Consider the following 27,720-nt stretch of genomic DNA (forward strand, 5'->3'; position numbering starts at 1 on the left):
AAAAAAATAAAGATTAGCATATATACAGTGAAATTTCTTTTAGCCATCTTTCAAAAGACAAGGACACTTACAGTGGTCTTATCAAATTCAGCCTCTGATGATGTTGGTGACAGAGGACTTATGGGGCTTAGCGATGGAGAGCTCTCAACACTGGAGACATATTCGGGATCAGGAACATATAAAACCTGTAAGGAAACATTCACAAAAGGATTCAGCAAAGCCAAAACATTAATAATCAGATGGCATTCTATAAACAAGTACCATTAACTCTTGACTTTAAGCAATAAATACAAAAAAGTAACTTTGAAACTAAAACAACAATTATTATCATAAGTCTAAAAGAGCAAAATAAAAAAAATCTTTAAATCAATTTAGACAAGTTTGATAATACATACTGTTGGAGACAGGGTGGGAAAACAGTAATTCTCAAATACTATTGGTGTTCCTCTTAAAGGACAATCTGGCATAGCTATGAAAATTAAAAATGCACATATCCTTTGACTCAGCAATTGTACTTCTAGAAGTTCACTCTACAGAAATGTCTGCACATATAGAGAAATAGATATGTATAAAAGTGCTTGCAACAGCAAATGTTTATAATAATAAAAAAGGAAATAGTATAAAGGTTATAGTGTGACTAAAACCAAAACCAAACTCACTGCCAATTTCAACTCACAGTGACCCTGAATGGATTTCCGAGGTTGTAAATCTTTACGGGAACAGATTGCCCCACAATTCAAAATTATTTTCAGTATGTATTAAAAAAAAATACATCTGGATATAAAGTTTTCTCTTATACAGCCAATCATTTGTTCAAAGCATGCATAAAATTATTCTTCTCTAGTATTTTATATTATTAACTACACTGCAACAGATACTTTGTCTTGCTACTTAAAATTTCTAAATATTAATGCATTAAAAAATAAGATACTACCTGTCCGGTAACAACTGCTCGAGAGAATAACTTATTTAACTGAACAAGTTCGTTGGGTGTTGTATCAAATTTCAGGGCTATACTGTTCAAAGAATCTCTTGATTCAACCTGTTTCAAAGAAAAAAATATATTCTTTAAATCTGTAAGACCACAAAAACTAAACAGATTTAATGATCATTAATATTCTAAGGATCTGTCTTTTATTTGACTAATAAATGGTATTTTTATCTTTGGAGATAAATGTCAAGCTATTTGTTTTATTACCAAATGGTCTCAACCATTATGATACAGACTGTTATAATCTACACAATTTAATGTTTTGCATAGTCAATAAAACACAAGTAAACATCTTTCTGGTATCCTTTACTTTCAGCCAAGATCCATCTGACATCAGCAATGATATTTCTTGTCCCACATCCTCTTCTGAATCCAGCTTGCATTTCTGGAAGATCCCTGTCAATATATTGCTGCAACTGTTTTTTGAGTAATCTTCACCAAGATTTTACTTGCATGGGATGTTCATGATATTGTTTGATAATTTCCACATACTGTTGGATCACCTTTCTTTGAAATGGGTACAAATATTGACTTCTTCCAGTCAATTGGCTAGGTAGCTCTCTTCCAAAATTCTAGGCATCGACAAATAAGTGCCTCTAGCGTGGCATCTGTTGAAACATATCAATTGGTATTCCGTCAATTCCTGGAGCCTTGTCTTTCACCAATTCCTTCAGTGCAGCAACTTCTTCCTTCAGTACCATTGATTCTTGATCATATGCCACCTCCTAAAATAGATGAACACTGACCAATTCTTTTTGGTACAGTGACTCTGTGTATTCCTTCCATCTTCCTTTGATGTTTCCTGCATCATTTAATACTTTACCCATAGAATCTTCCAATATTGCAACTTGAGGCTTGAATTTTTTCTTAATTTCTTTCAGCTTGAGAAATGCTGAGCATGTTCTTCCCTTTTGGTTTTCTAACTCCACGTCTCTGCACATTTCATTATAATAATTGCTTTTGTCTTCTCAAGCTGCTCTTTGAAATCTTTTGTTCACCTTTTTTAACTTGTCATTTCTTCCCTTTGCTTTAGCTACTCTCTGCTCAAGGACTAGTTTCAGAGTCTCTTCTGACATCCATTTTGTTTTTTTCTTCCTTTCTTGTTTCCTTAATGACCTTTTGCTTCTTCATCGTTGATATTCTTGATGTCATCCCACCATTCCTCTATTTTGCGGTTACTGGTGTTCAATTAATCGAATCTATCCTTTAGAAGGTCTCTGTAATGTAGTAAATTACCTGGTATGGCTTTTCTAGCCATAAGTGTTTGCAAACTCTGTGGTGGAATTTGCTGTCAGCAAGTGAGGAGCTTCTGACTGTAAAAGTTATCCACCTCGGGTATTTCTGTTGGATGGCACAAAGCAATGTTCTGGGAGGTTCACTGTCTCTCAGATGCTTAGAATTCTGATGTTATGGTTGGCTAGTTTGGCCTCTCTGCCAGGTTCAAAAGAAGGCCTTCTAGAGGCAGAACTCTCTCTTACTGCTGGCTGAGAAAGACGTGCTTCTGAGAGCCACGCACTCCTGAGAAACACATACTACTGAGGAAGACACACCAAGAGACATGTGCTGCTATAAGAAAGAGCCACCGAGAGACATGCATTGCTAAGAGAGAGACACCAAGAGACACACACTGCTGAGACAGAGACTGAGAGAGACTGTTGGCTGAGAGATGACAGACCAAGAGAGACTGAGTATTGTTCCTGGACTTGAATTGTAGCCTGGTGCTTCCCTAATAAACCCCATAATCTGTGAGTTCTGTGTGGCCACTGCAGCAAATTATCGAACCCTGAGCAGAAAGGTGGTGGGTGCTGCGGGAGGAATGGTTGGTGTCTGCGTTGATGAAAGGGCTGGAGGGAGGCAGCACATTTGGCCTCACAGGAATAGGCCTTGGGCTATTGATGGTGATTCTGTCTTCCTCTTGTGGGGTTAGAGGAGGTCAGGAGATGTGGCCTCCCTGACCCTTTGGCAGTCTCTAAATCCAGGTGTATGTAATCAAGGTCGTATTTTGGTTCTCAAGGACTTGTTTTAATTGTTTTCAGCTTCAACTTGAACTTGCATATGAGCAGCTGATGGTCTGTTCCACATTCAGCTCCTGGCCTTGTTTAGACTAAAGATATTGAGCTTCTCCAACATCTCTTTCCATAGATATAGTCTATCTGATTCCTGTGTGTTACATCTGGTGAAGTCCCTGTGTAGAGAAGCCATTTATGTTGCTGAAAAAGGTATTTGCAAAACTCTATCACACGATCTCCAGTGTCATTTCTATCACCAAAGCCATATTTTCCAACTTTTGGATTCCAATCACCAGTAATAATCAACACATCTTGATTGCATGTTTCATCAATTTCAGACTGCATAAGTGTAAAAATCTTCAATTTCCTGCTTTTGGCCAAGATCCACTTGACATCACCAATAATATCCCTTGTTCCATGTCCTCTTCTAAATCCAGCATGAATTTCTGGCAGTTCCCCTTCAATGTACTGCTGTAACCATTTTTAAATTAATTTTTAAATTTTACTTGTATGTGATATTAATGATATTGCTCAATGACTTCTACATTCTGTTCGATCACCTTTCTTTGGATCGGGCACACACATACACATACACAAATGGACCTCTTCCTGTGATTGGTCAGGTAACTATCTGTCTTCCAAATTTCTTGGCATAGACAAATGAGTGCTTCCTGAGTTGTATCCATTCATATAAACATCTCAACTGGTGTTCCATCAATTCCTGGAGCCTTGTTTATTTGCCAATGCCTTCAGTGCACCTTGGACTTCTTCATTACCTTCGGTTCTTGATCATCTGCCAACTCCTGAAATGACTGAACATCGACCAATTACTTTTGGTACAGTGACTCCTGTATTCCTTCTGTCTTCTTTTGATGCTTCCTGTCTTGTTCAATATTTTGCCCATAAATCCCTTCAGCATTGCAACTCGAGGCTTGATTTTTTTTTTCTTCTTCTTCAATTCTTTCAGCTTGAGAAATACCAAGCATGTTCTTCCCTTCTGATTTTCAAACTACAGGTCTTTGCACATTTCTACTTTACTTCGTGCTCTCAGGCTGCTCTTTAAAGTCTTCTGTTCAGCTCTTCTATGTTATCATTTCTTCTATTCGCTTTAGCTACTTCCTCTTTAAGAACAAGTTTCAGAGTTTCTTCTGACTTCCATTTTGGTCTTCCTTCTTTCCTGTCTTTTTAATGATCTTCTGCTGTCTTCATGTATGATATCCTTGATGTTATCTGATAACACCTTTAGTGGTCAGTCACTGTTGTCCAATGTATCAAATCTATTCTTGAGATGGTCTCTAAATTCAAATGGGATATACTCAAGGTCCTATTTTGTCTCTTGTAGACTAGTTTTAATTTTCTTCAGCTTCAATTTAAACTTTCATATCAGCAATTGATAGTCTGTACTGCAGTCAGCCTGTGGCCTTGTTTTGATGATGATATTGATCTTCTCCATTGTCTTTTTCACAGATGTAGTCAATTTGATTTCTCTGTATTCCATCTTGCTAGGTCCAAGATGGGGCAATCTACTTCCGTAGTGATACTGCCTTGGAAACCCAAGGAGGGGTCGCTATGAGTCGGGTGCGACTCGACAGCACATAACAACAACAACAACAACAGGTCCAAGGGTATAGTCACTGTTTATATTGTTCAAAAAGTGTTTGCAATGTGCAAGTTGTTGATCTTGCAAAACTGTATCATGCAATCTCTGTCATCATTTCTATTACCTAAGCCATTATTTTCCAACTACCAATTCTTCTTGTTTCCAACTTTTACATACCAATGACTAATAATTATCAATGCCTCTTGATTGCATGTATGATCAATTTCAGACTGCATAAGTTAGTAAAAATCTTCAATTTCTTCATCTTTGGCATTAGTGATTGGTGCATAAATTTGAGTAATTTTTGTATTTACTATTCTTCCTTGCAAGCGTACGGATATTATCCTATCACTGACAGCATTCAGAATAGATCTTGAAATGTTCTTTTTCGTTATGAATGTGACACTGTTTCTGTTCAACTGTCATTCCTGATATAGTAGACTATATGAATGTCTGGTTCAAAATGGCCAACACCAGTCCATTTCATCTCAGTAATACTTAGGGATATCGATCTTTATTCATTGCATTTCATTTTTATGACTACCAATTTTCCCAGATTTACACTTCGTACACTCTATGTTCTGATTATCAATGGATGTTTGCAACTGTTTCTTCTCATTTTGAATCATACCACATCAGGAAAGGAAGGCCCCCAAAGCTTTACTCCATCCACATCATTAAGACTGACTCTACTTTGAGGATGCAACTTTTGCATAGTTGTGTTTTAAGTACTTTAAGCTTGTGGGGCTCATCTTTTGGCACTGTATTAGACAGTGTTCTGCTGCTACTCATACGGTCTTCACTAGCCAGTTTTTTTTAGAAGTAGATCACCAGGTCCTTCTTCCCAGCCTGTTTCAGTATAGAAGCTCTGCTGAAACCTGCCCACCATGAGTGAACCTGCTGATATTTTAAATACCTGTGGCAAGCTTCCAGCATCAGAGCAACATGTGAGCTATCACAGTACAACAAATTTACTGACTCTTAGTTTAAATTTAATCCCAATAAAGGTAGAACTATTTTACTGAATTGATGCAAAGAATGGCAAACTCCTAAATTCAAAATCAAATAAACCATGTGAATTCTTCACAATCAGATGGTTACACATGTATATATACTATCTTACATCTAATGAACACTAATACACCAAAATTATATTAACTAACATTTTACTCTGAAGTTATTTCATGAATTTCTCAATTCTGCAGAGAAAGTAAAAGCATATGCATTTTATTTTTCAAGCAGTCCTTTTGATAAGAAAATATAATTCTATCCTATATTATCTATTTCTAACCTTTTAAAAAGACTTAACATCTCAAACTACAAATATACAGTATATGAAAATAAACCATAATTCAAGATTTTGACAATTTATTCATCTTTGGGGTTTCATGTAAAATAACCAAGATTCAAAGCAAGGTTGGATGTTTTCATGATGAAAACATAATGAAAGGCCTGAATTTATACAAAAAACTGCTATATTCTCCTTAATTCAGTTATATTGTAATAACATATTTAGGCAATCCCAAAATCATAACACAAATTTAAGATCAGTTAATTTAATTGCCTTATAACATGCTAACATTATCTAAATATACAATATTTATATTCAATCAAATTAGCACCACATCATACACTAAAGTCTATTTCTCACTTCAGTTTCCCATAGTAACCAGAAATGTGAAAAGCTGAATGCAGGGAGATTTGAGGGTCATTTCAAGAACACAGCAGTCAGAAAAAAAGTTCCATTTTCAGAGCTAAAGAAACAGCTATAAATCAATGCAAATGCTCTAATGTAAGAAGGATATTCTAGAAGATTAATATCAATTTATCTCTTACTATTCTATATGCATTTTCATCATCATTAGTATGCCCAGGGATTTAATGAAGATTATTATATTTTAAAAAGTAAATATTTTCCCAAAAGCCTAACTTAATGAAAATTATAGTGGCACAGAAATTATGACTTCCAGTAAATTATGATCTACAATAAACAAATTCGCTGGATTAACTATCTTTGTACCACACTTAAAAAAATCTCTTTTTATGGCAAAAATGCCTAATATATAAGAAATTAATTATTAATAAGATAGTTACTGAAAATAAAGCACAGATTTTTAAGATAAGACAGTTAATAATCCTTGACTTATTTATGGTATATACAGTAGTGAATGTCTTTAAGAATATTGCAAAGATAAATCAGCTTTTTCAAAATCAACTAACTTACAGTATACTCAATAGTCCCTTTAGGCTTCTGAAAAGACATTCTTCTCCCATCTTTCTTGTCTAGGGTCTTCTTTTGGCCAGTGTCTGAGAAAAAATGAGGCATAAATCCTGTTAGATTCATTTTCTTTTCAGAATAACGTCAAGGACTGCTGAATTGAGCTCACTGGACAGATATTAATCCACTAGTTACACAGTTTGTTTCCTGTGATTCTCTGCTCTAAAAAACCATGCAACAAAAACAAGAAAAGAAAGAAAGAAATGTACTCTTTCCCTGCTTGCTTTAGGAACTGACCGGTATTAACCACTATGATAACTGAAAGTCAATTTAAAATAATTACAGATTTCTTTCACCATATATAACCCAAATGTAATAAATTATTACATTTGTATATAAAATATTAGGAGCTCTGGTGGTATAGTTGTTAAGGGATTTGGCTGCTAACCATAAGGTTGGCAGTTTGAACCCACCAGCTACTCCATGAAAGAAAGAAGAGACAGTCTGCTTCCTTACAGATTTATAGCATTGGAAACCCAAGGGGGATAACTATGAGTTAGAATCAATTCAACGTGAGTGAGTTTCTTTACATATGTATATGTGAAATATTTATCAAATCAACTCTGAAAAATATAACAATAGTCCAAATTTCTCTATGTCAAAACCTAAAACTTACTGCCATAGAGTCGATTTCAACTCATAGAAACCCTATAGGACAGAGTAGAACTGCCCCATCGGGTTTCCAAGGCTATAAATCTTTATGGAAGCAGACTGCCTCATCTTTCTCCTGTGGAGCAGCTGGTGGGTTTGAACCACTGATCTTCTGATTAGCAGCCAAATTCATTAACCACTATTCCACCCTTAATTGGAAGTCGATTAAAAACGATTACAGGTGACTTTTTTTAACCATATCTAACCTAACTATAATAAATTACATTTGAATATATACATACATATATATATATATTCAAATATTTATATGTATATAAAACACACACACACATACACACATATATGCACCAAGTCTGAAAAACATAACAGTAGTCCTCATGGGAGAAAATTTCTGTATGTCCAAAAGTCATACTTAAAGATTCAGTCTTCTCTATGGGATTACTGTAAATTTATTATGTCTTTTACTTATACAGCATGAAGGAGATAAAGATATCACATATAAACATACTATTGTGCACTTCAGTTCAGTTAAACTGACAATTATTTTTCACTTTCTTACCAAGTCTTTTAACTTGAACTTTCATTTTCATTTATACCTCAAGAATCACAGTATCTGTTGTAGTTTAAATTCTAAAAGAATTTGAATTTTCATTAGTGTTAACCCCCTCATCTATACTTCATGTAACAGCAATTGCACATTCATCTCATAAAGGGATATTCAGGAACTGTTGACAGCAATGAATTGAGAAAATACCATTTCTAAGATTTTTTTAATGATTTAAATAAGGGTCTGTTGTTGTTGTTATGTGCCATCGAGTTGGCCCCGACTCATAGGGACCCCTTCTTGGGTTTCCGAGGCAGTATCACTACGGAAGTAGGATTGCCCAAACTTAAGGGTCTATACATGTAATATCTCAAAACTGAACAAGAATATCCGTAGTACATATAGTAAAATGTTATATTCACTCTCAAAATTTTATAAGATTAAAACTATAGTTTTCAAAGAAATATTAGTTCTACCTAAACTCAAATAATCTAGAAAATAAACCGCTTTATTGCACTTCCTCTATCCAGTCTTAATAGACTGACGATTTGTTCATAATAGTTTGTTGTTGCTAGGTGCTGTTGAGTTGATTCCTACACACAGCAACCCCATGTAACAGAACAGAACTGCTCAATCGGGTTTCTGAGTCAGTATAAAAGGGCATTTTTTTTTTAGGATTTGGGTGAAGATTTACAGAGTAAATTCACTTTTCATACAGCAGTTCACATATACTTTGTCTCATGTCATTGACCAAAATTTACAATGCAGCAGCTCCCCTCCCACTTCTTCCCCATAGTTACCTCCTCCCAGTGTCCATCCCTTCATACACTTCTGCACCCTGAGCTATCTCCCTGTGCATAAGCAGCCCTTCCTTCTCCCATGATTGTTCTCTCCAGGGCGTGTGTCTACTTGAGGTAAATGTTTAACTCACATGCCTGTACTTTGTTTGGCTGGAAACCACAGTTGTGGGTTCAATTCCAGACCTGAAGGGCAACTAGGGGCCATAGTCTCAGTGGTTACACCAGGCTCCACTGGACCAGCAAACCTGGTCCCCACCTTCTTTTTTTTTTTTTTTGCCTCCAAACGATTTTGAGTTTTGTACCACATTGTTCTCCCTCTTTATGTAGGATCTCCTACATCCCTTCCAAGTGGATGGCAGTGGTAGCTGGGCACCATCTAGTTCTTCTGGTCTCATAGTTGTATAGGTTGCAGATCGGATGGTGTACCAGTCGCTAGGCCATGGGGCATTCTTGACTGGATACCAAGTAGATTGCCAGGACTTTCTCCTGCAGAACTGCTGGGTAGGTTTGAACCACCAACCTTTCAGTTAGCAGCCTAGCACATAACCAATGCGCTACCAGAGTTCTTAATAGTTTGTTTAGATGCACCTATTAGCTCAGTTGGTGAATGGTTCTAATGAAGAAACATCAAGTCTGAATCCAAAAATAACCCAGTTAGCTCTGCAATGCTTTAAAAAAAAAAAAAAAAATTGTCCTAAAATCTTCCTGATCATTAAGGCTAAATCAAGTCTCTGTTATTAATCACTCAGCAACTTTATGTCAGTTTCATAGCATTTGACAGTTTTAAATTTTTATCTGTGTTTTTAATCTCCTCCAATTAATTGTAACCTCCAAAAACACAATGCCTGCTTTGTTTTTTTGCCTCCTCAGTACCTAACAAAGGGCCTGACACATGGCAAGCATCTTGCTTGGATGAACTAATATTCTGAAATAGTAACTTGAACTGGACCTAGAATTACCATAATTCTTATGTCATTAATTTTTCATAAGAGATATGTTAATTTAAACTACACTGAGATACCATTTCTCACCTATCAGATTAGAAAAAATTCAAAAGCTTGACCATACTTTTGGCTGTAGGAAGACAAGTATTTTCCTATATTTATAGTGGGATTACAAAATGGTACAGTTAGGGAGAGGAATCTCAGTATCTAAATATATATATATGTATATGTATATATATATATATGTATATATGTATATATATGTATCTGGAACCTGAATATTTACCTTTGCTCCAGCAATCTTACTTATAAGGATTTACTGACTATATGCCTTCAATGGAGCCCCCATCCACTGCCATCAAGTTGATTCTGATCAAAAGAGACCCTATAGGGCACAAAAGAACTGTCTAGTAGGGTTTCCAAAGCTGTCAATCTTTATGGAGGCAGACTGCCACATCTTTCTCCTGTGGAGTGGCTGGTGTCTTCAAACTACTGCCCTTTTGGTTTGCACCTGAGTGCTTTAACCACTGTGCCAACAGTGTGCCTCCAACAGAGTCCCAGAGTAGAGCAAATGGTTAAGCACTTGTCTATTAACTGAAAGGCTGGTGGTTCAAATCCACCAGAAGTACCTCAGAAGAAAGTCTTTCTGATCTATTTTAAAAACATCACAGCCATTTTAAACCCTATTGCACACAGTTCTACTCTGAAACACATGCAGTCTCCTTGAGTCACAACTGAATCAAGAGCAACAGGTTGGTCTTTTAATATATATGCTTCCAACAGATACATAAGCAAGAGTTATTCATTGAAGCATAATTTGTAATGGCAAAATATAGCAAGCCAAACACCTTGTACTTAAAAGAAAACTGGTTAAATAGTCCACATAATGGGTTCCTACTATGAAGTTTTCAATGAACTACGATAGATATTATGTGAAAGATATTTTGACATGTGAAAAAAACAAAGTGTAAAGAGTATATAGTATGCTATCTTTTGCTTAATTTTATAAAAAGAAACACAGAAAAAAAAAAATAGAAACCTATGTAATGGGTTAATTATAGCTATGAATGGAAATAGAATAGAAGAGAGCAAAGGAAGTAATACTTCGGAATACACCTTTCAACTCCCGGAACATGTTTCAGATGTTCAAAAATAAACTTCAACAGGAAAAGGAGAAATGAAATTGCATATATAAACAGGAACAAATCAACCTCATTGATTTCATAGATTATAACCACTCTAAGAAAGAACTAAACCAATTAAGTTTTGAACAGAGATTTGTCTGCATACATTCTAACAAAAAACAATTAGATTTATTAGTAAGGCTATTATCTACTTAATAGGCTCATTTTTCATAGAGTAGGAATTCTTAAACTATTGTCTATTAAAGAAGTGAATAAATGAGTTATTAGGAACCAGGGCTTCTCACTGAAGCAAAAAAGATTATACAAAAATGAAATGGTAAAAAGCAAGGAAGAATCCTGAAGAGTTGGACTGGAATTAGAGAAATGAATATAAACTTATTATTTTATAGATGGTATGTGTATGTGTCATATTGTTGTTGTCAGGTGTTGTCGAGTTGGCTCTGGTCCATAGCAACCCATATACAACAGAACAAAACATTGCCCAGTCCTGTGTCATATATACATGTAAATAGATAAATGTGTGTACATATGCAACCCTAAAAAATACTGTAGAATCTGCAAAACACCGCATAAGGTGGATGAACTTGGAGGACATTACGCTGAGTGAAATAAGTCAATCACAGAAAGACAAATATTTTATTAGTCCATTATTATAAAAAGTCAAGGAAAGATTTATAATATATGGAAGGAAATTTTCATTGTTGGTTACCAGGGGTGGGAGGGGAGGAGAGGGAGCACTGCTAGGTAGGTAGAGACAAGGATTGATTTGGGTGAAGAGAAGGGCAATGTACCAAATGTGAGTGGTCAACACTGTGGCACTGAGGAAGAGGAAGAGGAAGATATAGAGAGATGTCTGGGAGGTACAGACAACAAAGATGAACCCTTTTGTACATATAGTACTGTGTTGTCAGTGATGGCAAACATTGATAAAGGGATAGATGGGTAGACAGGCTGAACGATTAGGTATGTCTATGCAGGGGGGAGTGTGCCCATGTATAGGATTGGCAGACAATGTTTCTATAAGTATATTTGTATGTTCTGTAAGAATGGTCAGGTATATAGTAGAGCTGACAAGGGACAAGCTTGTAGTCACTTCTTGGCCATGGCTAGCTCCTGAAGGGAGCAAGTAGTTCCCTGTGGGCTCAGGACCATGGTCACAGGGGACATCAAGCTCAACTGAAATACCAAACTACACAAAAATATCATTCCACATCTTACTGTGGCGAGTAGCAACTGGGATCTTAAAAGCTTGCAAGCGGCCACCTAGATCCAACCTAGATCCAATGGGTCTTTCCTCATTCAGAGCAAAGAATGAAGAAAACCAAAGATGCATGGAAACAATTAGTCCAAGGGATTGGTACACCAGGTGATCCCCGGCCTATATGACTATGAGACCAGAAAAACTATATGGTGCCCAGCTACCACTGTCAACCATTCGGAGGGGGGGTCTATGTAGGAGATTCTGCATGGAGTGGGAGAACGATGTGGAACAAAACTCAAAATCACTTAAAAAAAAAAAAAAAAAAAGGGACCAGGCTTGCTGGTCTGACAGAGCCTGGTGGAACCCCTGAGACTGTGACCCCAGCTGCTCCTCCAGTCTGGAATTGAACCCAATCCTGTGGCTTCCAGCCAAACAAAAGACAGGTGTATGAGCTGAACATTTACATTAGGTAGATCACTCCTTGGAGAGATCAATCATGGGAGAATAGAAGGGCTGTTTAGAAGGGAGACAGCTCAGAAGGCAGGAGTGCATGGGAGGGAAGAAGTGGCTATGGGGAAGAAGTGGGAAGAGAGCTACTGCACTGTGGGAGAGACAAAGTGGATGTGAACTCCCGTATGGAAGATAAATTTGCTCTGTAAACTTTCACCCAAATCACAATAAAATTGGAAAAAAAAAAAAAAAGCACGTACATACAATTGAACTACATGAAAGCGCCATTTTTGCCTAGCTCTGCCTATTGAAAGGGTATAGAAAAAAAATGACACTTTAGTAACAAATACCACATAGTACCACTGATGCCCTGATCTTGGTTACAAACACCATTCTTTACTAAAAGGAACCAGGGATTTTTGGCAAACTGCACAATTACAGTAGATCAGACAAAGTAAACAATGAGCATGGACCATCTTGTATGGAAGTGACCCAAAAAAGATACAGACATGTCAAAGGTCATGAAATTCAACTGAAGGATTTTATAGACTGAATTGTGTCTTCCAAAAATATATACTGCAAATCCTAATGCCTATAGTGATGATCTACCACTCGTCTGTCAGGTTGTTGTGCTGTGGTAGCCTGCAGGGTGCTATGATGGTGGAAGCTATGCTGCTGGTATTTCAAATACCTGCAGGGTCATCCATGGTAGGCAGATTACTGCGGAGCTTTGAGACTGGGAAGAAAGGCAGGACTACCCACTTCTGAAAAAATTGGCCACTGAAAACCTTATGAATAGCAATAAAGCACTGTTTGATATATTACTGAAAAACTTTATGAATAGCAGTTGAAACACTGTCTAACACAGTGGCTGTGACAATGGGCTCTAGTATAGCAAAGATTTGTTAGGATGGAGCCAAATCAGGCAATGTTTCGTTCTGTTGTATATAGGGTCGCTGTGAGTTGAAGCTGACTCAATGGCACCTAATAACAACAGAGTGATCATAATCCCACTTAGGAATGGATTTTCTGTTATGTTAATGAGGCAGTATTAATATAGGCTATGCCATAAATCGGTATCTTTTGAGACATAAAGGAAATTAAGCAAGCAGAGATGGGTGAAGAGAGATGTCATGGCACATGAAGATCACCAAGGAGCCAAAGAACAGAAGCTGAAAAGAAATAAGGACATGCCCCCAGAGCTAAGAGAGAAAGCCTTTTCACTAGAGGCAATGCCCTGAATTCAGACTTCTTGCCTCCTAAACTATAACAAAACTATTTTGTTCGTTAAGGCCACCCACATGAGGGACTTCTGTTATAGCAGCACTAGATAACTAAGATAAAGAGGCTCCCACTGGCCAAACCTAAGATAATTTGAGGATCAAAATAAATAATAACATAAATGATTGAATAAGCTAAGAATCCATCAGTCCATACTGATAATGGATGAATTAATGCTTAAGTATATACATATAAATGGGAGAATGAAAAGTTCTTCCCTACAGTAATTCCAACTAATAAATAAAGAATAATAAAGTTGGAAAATCACTCTTGGCAACCAATATAGTAATAACTGATTTGGGCAAAAATCATGAATGAATACAAAAGCTACTGGAAAAAAGTTTGAAGAACTGGTAATTTACACAGTTATAAAGTATTTTCTCACAGATTACTTAGGCATTACAAAGAAAAATGGTAACTTCACTGTGAAAAAACCCCTCACAGCTACAACCTTAATCAAAAAATGATAAAATTAATACAATTAATAATGGAAAAAACTGATAACCTGTGTCTCTTGATGTGATGAACTGAAGACACAAATCACTTAATGTAGTATCATCCACAAAGTGTGTAATTTTAATCAAATCTGAAGGAAACATCAGACAAACCTGAGGCCAGTCTATAAAACAACTAAATGATATTCTTTAAAAATGTTATTAACACAAATGACAAGGATACACGAGGAACTATTTCACATTAAACAATACAAAAGAGCCATGAAAACTCATAGCAGTATATGATTCTACTCTGAATCCTGGATCAAAGAGAAAAATTTGCCATAAAAGCCATTTCTGAGATGACTGTCAAAAATGGACTCTGTATTAGGTAATAGTATTATAATGATACTAAGTTTCCTACATTGGGTAATTTCCCTTTGATGATGTAGAACAGTCTAATTTTTCTACACTGAAACGTGTATATTTAAATTTGGTTTTCTTATGAGAAAAGGAAATATTAAGTATTTTTAAAATAGCATTTTTTGTTATGACATACACAACAGGTGAAGCCCAAAACACCAAAATTTATCATTTAAATTCCTTCAACAATGTAAAATACAACTTCTTGTTTTTAGTTCATGCCAAGCCCAACACATGGTCACGCCTTTGTGCAGAAGAGAACTGCTCCACAGGGTTTTCAAGGTTGTGACATTTTGGAAGTAGATCATTAGGCTATATATAGGTTACTTTTAACTAATGGGGTGTGTGTGTACATATATACGAATACACACACACACACACACACATATCCTCCTCTGATTTTAGGAATAACATGTACTTTGCCTAATAACAGTTTTTCAATACGTGTTTCATAATATATCAAGAATTCAATAAACATGTAATCACTAAAAACTTCAGAACTGCACTATCATTTCCAGAGTTCACCATACTGAAATTCAGGGCAAGAAAACCATTTTAAAGTTTGATAATCACTTTAATAATTTAAAATTCTGAAACATTTTATAACTATTTCTTCTATTGTAAAAATAGCTCTAAATTTTTATATTCTATATTAAAACACCTATTTGTGGAAATACAAATTGCAATGAAATAAACTGATAATCCTCTTGGGTATGAAAATACAATCATATATGAAGATTGGGCAATCTACGTCCGTAGTGATACTGCCTCAGAAACCCAAGGAGGGGTCGCTATGAGTCAGGTCCGACTCGATGGCAAATAACAACAGCATGAAAATATCTGAGAGTTGAAAGTGATCTCAGTCATTACCCAGTCCAGTCTCTTAATGGACTATAAAAATCTACTTACCTTTTAAAGACAGTTACAGGTAACCCCCACTTTTCAAAAATTCACTTTACACCACTTTGCATTTATGAAAATCTATTTTAGTACCTCTTTTCACTACTGAAAGAAATCCAAAGAGGATTTTTCCCTTTTACAAAAAATGCTGAGAAGTTAAATGAGCAGCAAGAGCAGCATTGCCAAGCTCCTTCCCAAGGAACTAAACTCAGCATCTCAGCAACAAGTCACCACAGTTTTGAACTATGTCTGTGACCACTGTCTACTCCCACTGCCATTGAGCTGATTCTGACTCACAATAATCTCTTTAGGACAGACTAGAATTGCCTCATAGGGTTTCCAAGGCTGTAAATCTTCATGGATGCAGACTGTCTCAAATTTCTCCCACGGAGCACCTCGTGAGTTCCAACCACTGACCTTCTGATTAGCAGCCAAATGCTTTAACCACCATGCATGCCCTAGAGCTTCTTATGAACACTGTATGTTAGTATTATTTTTGGTTTTATGTGCTATTTGGTAGGATATTTTTTTGGATCTTGGAATGCTCAAATTTTTCCCCATATAAATTAATGATAATTGCTTCTTCACTTTATGCCATTTCAGCAAACAAAAGGTTTCATACGAATCATCTACTTTCAGATAGTTGGGGGAACCTGTACCAGCAAATATAAATCTAGATTGGGCATACAGAGGGGAGGATTAAGGTGCTGATTAATCTTATTCTTCTCCCTCACAAAATTTATTGCAATTTATAAATATGTATTTATTTTATTAATATTATAATGTTAGTATTATTTAATAAAAATAAGTTACCATTTATCACATGCCTAGTATATGCCAGATACTATTCTAAGCATTTCATATATATTATTTCATCTAATACATCAACCCTATGAAGTTAGGCACCACTGTTATCTCCATTTTTCAACTGAGAAAAATGAGGCACAGAGAGATTAATAGCTATTACATGGCGATGGAATTAGCAGTGCTGGGACTGACCAGGGTAAATATAGATCCCAGTAATCACTATGCTTTCTAAAGCCATTCACTATAATACAGCTTCATAAAGGCAAAGACTATGTTTATTGGCCACTATTATATATTATATACCAGTGATTTTCAACTGGCAACAATTTTGGGGCTGAGTTATAGCAAGGATTGTGGGACTGGCACAGGATCGGGCAGTATTTCATTCTGCTGTACACAGGGTCACTGTGAGCTAGAGCCTACTCGATGGCACCTAACAACAATTATAACAACAATAGGGATAAGTATCTGAAGCCATTTTAGGTTGTCACAACTGGGGATGGAGTTACTGGCATCTCGTAGGAAAAAGCCATGGATGCTGCTAAATATGTTGGTATCAATAGTGCCGAAGTTGACAGTCTATTATACCCAGTGCTAGTATTATGCCTTGTAAATACACATATGAAGTCGAGTAGGATTCAACTCATAGCGACTCCTCCTTGAGTTTCCAAGGTGGTATCACTATGGAAGTGGACTGCCCAACTAGTGGCTAGTGGGTTTGAACCGCCAGCCTTCTGGTTAACAAATGCCTTAGGCACTATGCTTTCAGAACTCCCATGCCTTGTATATAGTAGATGTTCAATAAATATTTGATAGATGAGTGAATAAGTAAGACTTTTACTGAGAATGGACTTTTCTTTTGTATAATGGACAGAACAAGAGAGTTAGATTTTACTCCACCAATAATAGGAGCAAAACTAAAGGTAATAAATTTCCATCTAAATTGAATCCTGTAAGTTTTGATATAATATGCTTTTACAATTCAGCCCAAAATATTTTCTGACATCCACTGTAATTTCTTCGTTTACCTATTCACTATTTGGAGAACTCACTGCCGTCAAGTCATCCAATTCATAGCGACCCCTCCTTGGGTTTCCGAGGCAGCATCACTACGGAAGTAGATTTCCCAGTCTTCCTTATGAAGAGTGACTGGTGGGTTTGAACTGCCAGTCTTCCTATTAGCAGTCAAATGCCTTAGGCACTATGCTGCCAACATACAATGACTTCTTTAGTGTATCCTCTTGAAAATGATTTCTAGTTTAGTTACACAGTAGTAAAAGAAAATTAAGGGATTTCAAACCTATGCAATTTGTTGAAACTTCCTTTATGATCATAAGCGACGTTAGTAAATGTTCCATATGTGCTCAAAAAGAATATACTCTGCATTGTACAGGATAGAGTTATGTGTGTGTGCAGACACGTGTGCTTGTCTGTATGCAGAGATGTACATACATATATCTCTCTATCTAGGTCAAGTTTGATGACCGTCTTGTTCAAATCACCTATATTCATACTGATTTGATTATGTCTCTTTATCCTGTAAGTTACTAATGAAATACAACAACAAAAAAAGTTGATTTGTATGCACAAAAAAATTAAGAAAGAAGAAATATTAATAGAACATTTGAAGGAGTCAAACTTGAAAACCAAGTAACTGACAGTCTTCCCTACCTGACTCCTTACTTGTAACAGTAACATTAGCAGTTTTCATATCTATGTCAAACTAATATAATTGTTTTCTAAATTAGTCATTGGGATGGGCTATATTTTTGTTAGTACGTATCCCATATTCATCCCAGGGGAGGAATTAAAATATACTTTATCATCCACTATGCTGGACTTGGCCAGTGAAACATGAACAGAAGTGATGTGTATCTTCCAAGGAGAAGCATTATGAGTCAGTATTATACATCTCACACTCTCTTCTTCCTCAAGACCAGACCAGAATGTTCCATACAGAAGCTGCTACATCATCATAAATCCTAAATGAAAGATGTAATTTCTAAGAGATTATTCCATACACACATACATGTGGTCCCACTTCTGTCCCTGGTTAAATTATTGTACTTCCAAGATAAAGAATTCTTCAGGGATTCCCATATAAAAAGTTAATCACTTGCTAAGGAAAAAAGAAAAAAAGTCTGGTTTGAGACATCTCTATTGAAGTACTGTTTAATGCCCCAAGTTTGAAATTATGCCAATTTTATCAAAATAAAGATATTAAGAATGAGGAGAATATAATAAAATAAAACCAATGGTTGTACTGAGAAATTATAAGTTATAAATGTGGTTAAAAATTAATTTTGAATATTAGAAATATGGAAATGTGTAAATAATATAAAAATATCAGGGAACGAAAATAAAAATGGGAGATGAAACTGCTAATGTCATTTCAAAGCAAAATTAAATATATCCCACCTAAAGCTAAAACCCATTACCTGTCTGTCAGTTTCTTGCACTGTGGTGGCATGTGTGCTGTTGTGATGCTGGAAGGTATGCCACTAGTATTTCAAACACCAGCAGGGTCACCCAGTAGAGATGTTTCAGCAGAGCTTCCAGACTAAGACAGGCTAGGAAGAGCTGGTGATCTATTTCCAAAAATTAACTGATAAAAACATTACAGATAGCAACATAACGATGCCTGACATAGTGATGAGAGGTAAGCTTTTCAGGGGGATTGTACTCAAAATACGACTAGGGAAGAGCTTCTTTCTCACAGTATAGTCAAACTTAATGATATCAATGAAGTAAATCCATAGGGACAAACATGTGCTGATGTGGCACAACTCAAAATGAAAATAACAGCTGAAAACATTCATTAGTAGTTAGAATGTAGAACTTACAAAGCATGAATCAAGAAAAATGGGAAGTCATCAAAAATGAAATGGAACACTTAAAGATCAATAGTCTAGGTGTTTGTGAGCTGAAATGGACTGGTGCTGGTCATTTCAACAACTACATGGTCTACTATGCCAGGAATGACAAATATAAGAGTGAAGGTATTGCACCATTGTTGAAAAATATATTTTGAGATCTGTCCCAAAGAATAACGTGATCAGTAATAGGTTGATATCCATATGCCAACAAGAAAGACCAGGTAATATGACTATTATTCAAATTTATGTACCAACTACAAATGCCAAAGATGAAGAAAGTGGTGATTTTCAGTCTGGCATTTATTGAACAATCAAGATGCATTGATAATTACTGAAAAGTGAAAGTTGGAAACAAAGTACAATGATCAGTGGGTGGAAAATACAGCACTGCTGACTGAAACACTTCCAGAAACTGCATGAATTCTGCAAAACCAAGGACTTTCTCACTGGAAATACAATTTTTCATCCATTTAAACACTATACATATAGGCCTCTCCAGATGGACTATGTTGTTGTTGTTGTTGTTAAGTGCCGTCGAGTCGTTTCCGACTCATAGCGACCCCATGCACAGCAGAACAAAACACTGCCCGATCCTGCGCCAGCCCCACAATCCATGCTATACTCAAGCCCATCATCACAGCCACTGTACAGGAATCAAATTTATGGAGATGATGGAGAAAGTCAGTTTCACCAGTGAAGGTAAAGCAGGGTCCAACTGCAGAAAAAGATCATCAACTGCTCATGCACAAATCAAGTCGACACTGAAAAAATCAAAGTAAGTTGACAAGAGTCAAAATACGATCATAAATATATCCTGCCTGAATTTAGAAACCATCTTAAGAATAGATTTGATGCACTGAACACTAATGACCAAAAACCAAAAGAGTGAAGATGTCAAGGATGCCATGTATGAAGAAAGTGAAAGATCATTAAAAAGACAAGAAAGAAGGAAAACACTCAAATGGATGTCAGAAGAGACTGACAATTGCTCTTAAGCACAGAGTAGCTAAAGTGAACAGAAGAAATGATGAACAAAAAGAGCTGAACAGAAGAGTTCAAACAGTTGCTCAAGAAGACAAGGGAAAGTATTACAACAAATGTGCCAAGATCTGAAATGAGAAAACCTAAAGAGAAGAAAATGACTGCCATTTCTCAAGCTGAAAGAACTGAAGGGAATATTCAAGCCTCGAGTTGCATTATTGAAGGATTTTACAGATAAAAATGTGAATGAAGCAGAACACATAAAAAGATCTAGAGATACACAGTCACTATACCAAAGGGGGGGGGGGGACATTCAACCACTTCAAGAACCACTTGAATATAATATAATATAATCAAGAACCACTGGTACTGGAGAAAGAAGTTCAAGCTGCACTGAAGGCACTGGCAAGAAACAAGGCTCCAGGAATGAATGGAATAACAAACAAGATCCTCCAATATATGTATACAATGCTGGAAGTGATTATCTGTCCATGTCAAGAAATTTGGAAGACAGCTATATGGGTAATCGACTGGAAGAAATCCATATTCATGCTCATGTAAATACAGAAGATAATTAAATAGAATGTGGAAATTATTGAACAATATTACTATCACATGCTAGCAAAATATTGCTGAAGATAATTAAAAAATAACTGCAACCATATATAGAAAGGGAACTTGCAGAAATTTCAGTTGGATTTAAGAGGCTATTAAATGAGGGATATCATTGGGGATGTTGATGGATCTTGTCTGAAAGTAGAGAATATATGAAAGATATTACCTGTGTTCTATCACGTAGTGCCTAAGGCACTTGACTACTAACCAGAAGGCTGGCGGTTCAAACCCATCAGCCACTCCTCGGAAGGAAGGTTGGGCAATCTACTTCCATAGTGCATACTGCCTCAGAAACCCAAGGAGGGGTCGCTATGAGTCGTGTCTGACTCGACGGCACATAACAACATCAACTACATGAAGGCATCCAACTGTGTGGCTCATAACAAATTATGGATAACATTACAAAGAATGGGAATTTTAGAACACTTAATTTTGCTCATGTGTAACCTGTACATAGATTGAGAGGCAGTCCATCTGAAGGCAGATTGTTCAAACAGAACAAGGAGATACTGTATGGTTCAGAATTGGAAAAGGTGTTTGGCAGAGTTATATCCTTTCAATTTAGTCAGTCTTTATGCTAAACAAATAATCCAAGAAGCCAGACTGTATGAAGAAGAATGTGGCACCACAATTAGAGGAAGTTTTATTAACTATCTGCAATACACAAATGAAACAATCATGCTCGCTGAAAATGAAGATGACTTACAGCACTTACTAATGAATGTAAAAAACTACTAAATATTTACTTGATCTGTACAAGTTGAAGAATTCTAGGTCAAGTGAATGACAGAGTAACTTGAATTGCTGGAATAGAGTCATGATCCTGCAATTAATTTCCCAAACTTGAGCCAGTTAACAAACCTACAACCCCTTGAATGAAGGGGAAGCCAGGTCCCCTTGAGGAAGGATCGTACTACAATGCCAAAAATGTATACTGCTAATCTTTCTCCCAGACTTCTTCAAAGGTATCTACAGCCTTTTACAAGAATGACTGGTCACTGGAGAAAAGGGAATCATCAGATTCTTAGGGAATTACTGGTCACTGCTTCTGAACTAACATTAATTCCAGGAGACCCGAAATGTCACTATGGCTAACCAGTCAGAGTATGGGCTTATGAAGTTCAGGTTATTAACGGAGTCTTAGCTCAAGTCCATCTCACAGTGGGTCCAGCAGATCCCTGAACACATCCCCAAGACTATTGTCCTGAGATACTCTTCAAATGCTGAAATGAAAGGAATTCGAGCTCACCTTGTAGGTAAATTACAAATTGGCTCAAAAGATAATGAGTATCATCTGTAAGTACTGTGCTCCTTTTAAAAATGTCACCTATATGATACTAAATGGTCAACAATTACTTTAAAACAAAGATGTGAATGTAAGTGGCCAGGCAAACAAGATTAATGGAAATGAAAAAGAACAGAAATAATAGGAATGTTCACACATGAAGAATGTAATCAATATCAACGGACAATCTGTATGTAAGTTATTAAATGGGATCCTAAACTATAGGGTAAATCTTTACGGAAACACAGTAAAAATATTTAAGAAAACAAAAACATTTTTCCTTGTAAAAGGCTGGAAGCAAATAATGCTAAGATATTAAGGGTTATTAGCTATAGGTGAGGCAAAAATGGATGGTTATAATTTCTGGTAGTTTTTAAATTTCTAAAAAATAAAATACACCATCTCTAAAACTGCTCAAAATCAGAGCAATTACTGTATTTTTACTCAAAGAACACAAGTACATTTTTTTTTACAACCACACCCTCCACCCAAGATATTTTTGTAGCCTGCTATGCTAATTTTCATACCAACATATAAAAAATTGGTATAGTGTTCTTATTAAAATACATTGAGGGGTGGGCCCCACTGGCACAAAAAGGTATACTACATGTGTTATTTATGTAAAAGTATGGTATTCCACAAGGACCTTGCTACTTCAGTCATTCTAACTTTCTCTCTCTCAGAATGTAAATATGCCTTCCCTTCAGGAATTTTCCACTGTCAGTTACCTCAATTTTCCTAAGGTCTCATTCCAATCCAGAAGTTGGCATGCAATTTAAACACTGATGTACCTTCCACATCAATTCTGTCTTCTCAGATACCAACTGCAAATGCAGTTCTTCTGACCCTGACCAACCAAAGCTAGGTCAGATCTCACAGGTTAATAAACAAGATCCTCCAGGCTGCCAAGTGTGCCCAAAACTTCAGACAACAGCTCCAAGGTCAGGAATCCCTAGGATACTCACACTTCTGACCTGCTGACTATAAATGTGGGGGTCCCCCCTACCCTCTCAAGCTCAATAATTTACTAACACCACTTACAGAATTTAGGAAAGCAGTATACTTATGATTACAGTTTTATTATAAAGGATACAAAAAAGAAGCATAGAAACTGGTGACAAAGACCAAATTCTTTGGGTAAAGTAATTCTTCAAGCCACAAGCATGCATCTCTTTTCTTAACCAGCATTACAAAACAGGTGCATACTCAAAGTAGATTCAGTAACTATTAAAAGCTTGATTGAAAGAAACATTACTGAAAAAAGTGTCTGAAAAATAGAGTTCTTCACTTCCTGTTAGTGGTTCATAACCCTAGCTACACATTAGAATCACCTGAGAAACAAACGTAAAACTAATCCGGTTTCTACATGCAGAGATGTTCATTTGTTTGGTGTGCAACCTTGGCATAAGAATCTATATTCCTACCTAGGAACTTCTAACAACCAGCCAGGATTGAGACCCATTACTAGTACAATGGTGTTCAATAAAACCTTCTGTGATGATACAAATGTTCCGTATGTGCACTGTCTAATACAGTTGCCAATAGTGACACAGCTATTGAGTACTTAAAACATGGCAACAAGACTGAAGAAATGAATTTTCAAATTAAACTTAATTACATGTGCCCAGCTGCTACCATACTGGACAGTGCACATATAAAATGTAGATTCTTGAAGTCTGTTCCTCATTTGCAGTAGCCACATTTCAAGTGATCGACAACCATGTGTGTCTATTGGCTACCATACTGGAATGGTATGCAGATATAAAACATTTTCATTACTGCAGAAATTTCTATTCAGTAGCACTGTTCTAGAAAATATCAAGTCTACAATCCCAAACCTATTCTCCTATATATATATATATATTTGGATTAATCACTTTGGCTCTGAGCAGAACTGCTTTTACTACCTTGCATTTTTGTGTAACACCAGGGCTTCTAACAAGTTCTTCCTGGTTTAGCAATGGCCATGAAGTGAAACCGTAACAGACTTGAATTTGTAAAATGTGAGTAAACCAGGGTGATAACTGGAAGGGAAAAATTAGGAGCTGATGCCTACTAGAAACAATCTCCCTCTTGACAACGGCAGCATAAATGTTGTATACCAGCCAAATCTCTTGACCCACACAATTGCCCTGGCTGGTGGGTTCGAACCGTCCACATTAGACAGTCAATAATCTGTTTAACAAGCTCTTCAGGTAATTCTGATACATGCTAAAATTTGAGAACCAATAAAGTACTGTAGCCTCAGCTACCCTCTGAGATAAGCAGAAATTCTAAAATAGGCAAATTGATCTCATGTTTGAGAGTAACTGCACTAAGAAAACAATATTATGAAATCAAACTAGTTGAGTTTACCATCAGAACAGGCTGAAGCTGTTTGTCACCTAGAGATTCTCCCTCTTCCAGAAATGAGATTAAAGCTGTAGGTATCTAGAATTACCTTTCCCCATCACTAACCAACAGGGAGGGAGGGAGAAAGGGAGAGAGAATGTACGTTAACAGTTTGTACTCTAAGACCTTTAGAGGCACTTGGTCTTTCCCGGATTCAAGACAAATAATCATCTATATCTTCCAGATAATTTGAGTCTGCAATTTCCAACCCAAGACTTTCTCACAACTTCGTTTGATTTTGCATTTTCAGCTCAGTCACTTTTAATGTCATCTTTCTGACTTTGAAGAAACTTCAATGACAATCCATTCTAACCTTCACAACTTTACCTAATTCATTCCTAACTTTTTTTAACTTTAACTTACACGACAGACAGAATTCTGCATTCTCTCTGGTGATGTAGTGCCTAAGCCCCTTGACTGCTAACCAGAAGGCTGGCAGTTCAAATCCACCAGCCACTCCTAGGAAGGAAGGTTGGGCAATCTACTTCCATACTGATACCGCCTCGGAAACCCAAGGAGGGGTCACTATGAGTCAGGTCCGACTCAACAGCACATAACAACAACTTCTTCACATTTGGAGGGGAGGGGTCTGGCAGGGCTTTAACTCTTAGACGTACTAAAATAACATCCAAATGGATTCTGCATGTGTCTTATTTCTTTGTCTGGCTCAGTTTCCTCATATGGAAAATGGATTAATGGATATTACTTGAATGGATGTTGTTGTTGTTGTTGTTATTTGCCGTCGAGTCAGCCCCGACTCATAGCGACCCCTCCTTGGGTTTCCAAGGCAGTTATCACTACGGAAGTAGGATTGCCCAACCTTCCTTCCGAGGAGTGGCTGGTAGGTTTGAACTGCCAGCCTCCTGGTTAGCAGTCAAGTGCCTTAGGTACTATGCTACCAGAGCTCCTACGTAATGGATAGTAATAGTACTTATCTCACAGAGTTATACTCAGAATTGAGTAAAAATATTTGCTCAGTGCCTGCCTCATAAAATGCTCTTAGCAAGCTATCATTATCTACCTGAAAAGTCACTATCCTAATGCAAGTAAAAGATGATGATGTTATTATTATTATTATTATTATTCTCTTCCCCAAATGTTAGGTTAGGAACTTGTGTTATTTACTCCCACAGTTTATTTTCCTTTCTCATTATTAAATACCCATCACCATTATAAATTACTTGTCAGTTATAAATTTCTTGTTCAATGTCTATTTTCCCAAGTAAACAGGATCACTCTAGTAGGCCTTAGCATCCTCACCTGTAAAATAAAAATCCTAACAGAAATTACTTCATAGGGATGTGGCTGAGGGTTAAACAAAAATGTAAAGTGCTTAAGAACACGAGACACACAGTAAGCACTACAGAAGTGTTAGCTATTACTATTATTCCATGTCTTGGTTTATCCAATTTTTATGATTATCAAAAATGAACTAGTAACAAGAATATAAATATCAGTCATCTGTATCCTTCTTCAGGTATGTACCGTTCAGCATTTAGGAGTTTCCTCCTATGAATATGGAGTGAAACTAATTGTTAATTCCAGAATTTGATTTAATGAGCTTGTGATTCAAATCACAAACTCAGTAAAATGTTTTATAAAATACAATTTATAGTTTTGTTCCTCAATTACAAGCTCTTTAAAGGCTAGGTACATTTTAAATTCAGCCTTGCATACCCTCACAGTTTCTAACACTAAATAATTCACTAAGTACTTTAACAGAGATAAGCAAAGGTACTCAGCTGAAAGGAAATCTATTTAAAACCCAAAATTATAAAATAAGAACATAAAGGATAACATTTAAGATACATTAATAAAGTTCTTATTAAATAGTTCTTCCACTACATATAAAATAATTGAAGTTATAAAAATTTAGTATGTTGCCAATTTCATTTACCTTATTTTTCATAAACCCTATTTACACACACACACATTTATATGCTATAGGAGCTCTGGTGGCATAGTGCCTAAGGCTTTTACTGCTAACTCCTCAGAAGGATGGTTGGGCAATCTACTTCCATAGTGGTACTGCCTCAGAAACCCAACTTGCTATGAGTTGGATCCAACTCGATGGCAGTGAGTTTGGTTTTATGTATGCTATAAAGCAGAATGACTTCAGGAGCCCAATTCAACAATTTGCAACCAAGTTCCACAGCCAGTATTAAAAGACAAAAATGGCCCACATTCAAAGTTAAAAGAACTGCTGATTATTGGAGCCAGCACTTCCACACTGAAGTAGTCATTTTAGCAGAACTAGTCCCATCATTACTTCCACTACTGCTCCCCACCACCACTTTCCCATCAAGAGACAAAGGAGGAAGATTAGGATGGAAAAAAGCACCACTGTTTATATCCTTTGTTCAAACCCAAGACCAGAGAAGGATGCATCAGGAAGTTGGAGAAGTGCATTTGTGAGAACGAGGTCACATATCCCCTACACTCCAAATGTAATCTGGAATGGAAAGTGGGAGTAGTGGGTTGGATGGAGCTTTAAATTGAATACAAGATTAGAATTTTAAAAATGAAATGACTGAATCTTACATAATTGAAAAGTATTATTTTAACAGCTGAAAAGTATATGAAAAGAAAATTCAAATAGGGCTGAGCTGTGTTTAAGGATGCTGTTGTTAAGAGAGAAAAAGAGAGCTGACATAACAGCTGGGGCAGTTTATGACTTAAAACTATTTAATGTTTCTATTACAATAAGGGGGAGCTCTGGTAGCATCGTGCCTAAGGCACGTGACTGCTAACCAGAAGGCTGGTGGTTCAAACCCACCAGCCACTCCTCGGAAGGAAGATGGGGCAATCTACTTCCATAGCGATACTGCCTCGGAAACCCAAGGAGGGGTCGCTATGAGTCGGGTCCGACTCGATGGCACATAACAACAACAACAACAATTACAATAAGGACTCTTACTAGTTAAATCTATATACGTGTTTAATTCCATATCTATCTACATTTATTTCAGGAGCTCTGGTGGCATAGTGCCTAAGGCATCTGACTGCCAACCAGAAGGCTGGCGGTTCAAACCCACCAGCCAATCCTTGGAAGGAAGACTGGGCAATCTACTTCCATAGAGATACTGCCTCGGAAACCCAAAGAAGGATCACTACGTGTCGGAATTGACCCAAAGGCAGTGAGTTGTTTTTTTT

At 36.6% G+C, this 27,720-nt stretch overlaps 1 protein-coding gene across 1 annotated transcript in view; it reads right to left on the reverse strand.

The window, feature by feature from the left end:
* Nucleotides 1-27,720, reverse strand: part of OXR1 (oxidation resistance 1) — a 106,205-nt gene that overhangs the window by 72,506 nt on the left and 5,979 nt on the right. The window contains exons 2-4 of the mRNA XM_042783642.1: nt 6,825-6,907; nt 935-1,042; nt 72-185 (exon numbers count right to left, since the gene is read on the reverse strand). Of these exons, the coding sequence (XP_042639576.1) occupies nt 72-185; nt 935-1,042; nt 6,825-6,907 (305 nt within the window). The remainder of the gene's footprint in view (nt 1-71; nt 186-934; nt 1,043-6,824; nt 6,908-27,720) is intronic.

Source organism: Orycteropus afer, unplaced genomic scaffold (assembly GCF_000298275.1).
Source record: "Orycteropus afer afer isolate SDZICR_OR568_19922 unplaced genomic scaffold, OryAfe1.0 scaffold00021, whole genome shotgun sequence".
In the NCBI taxonomy this organism is placed as follows: domain Eukaryota; kingdom Metazoa; phylum Chordata; class Mammalia; order Tubulidentata; family Orycteropodidae; genus Orycteropus; species Orycteropus afer.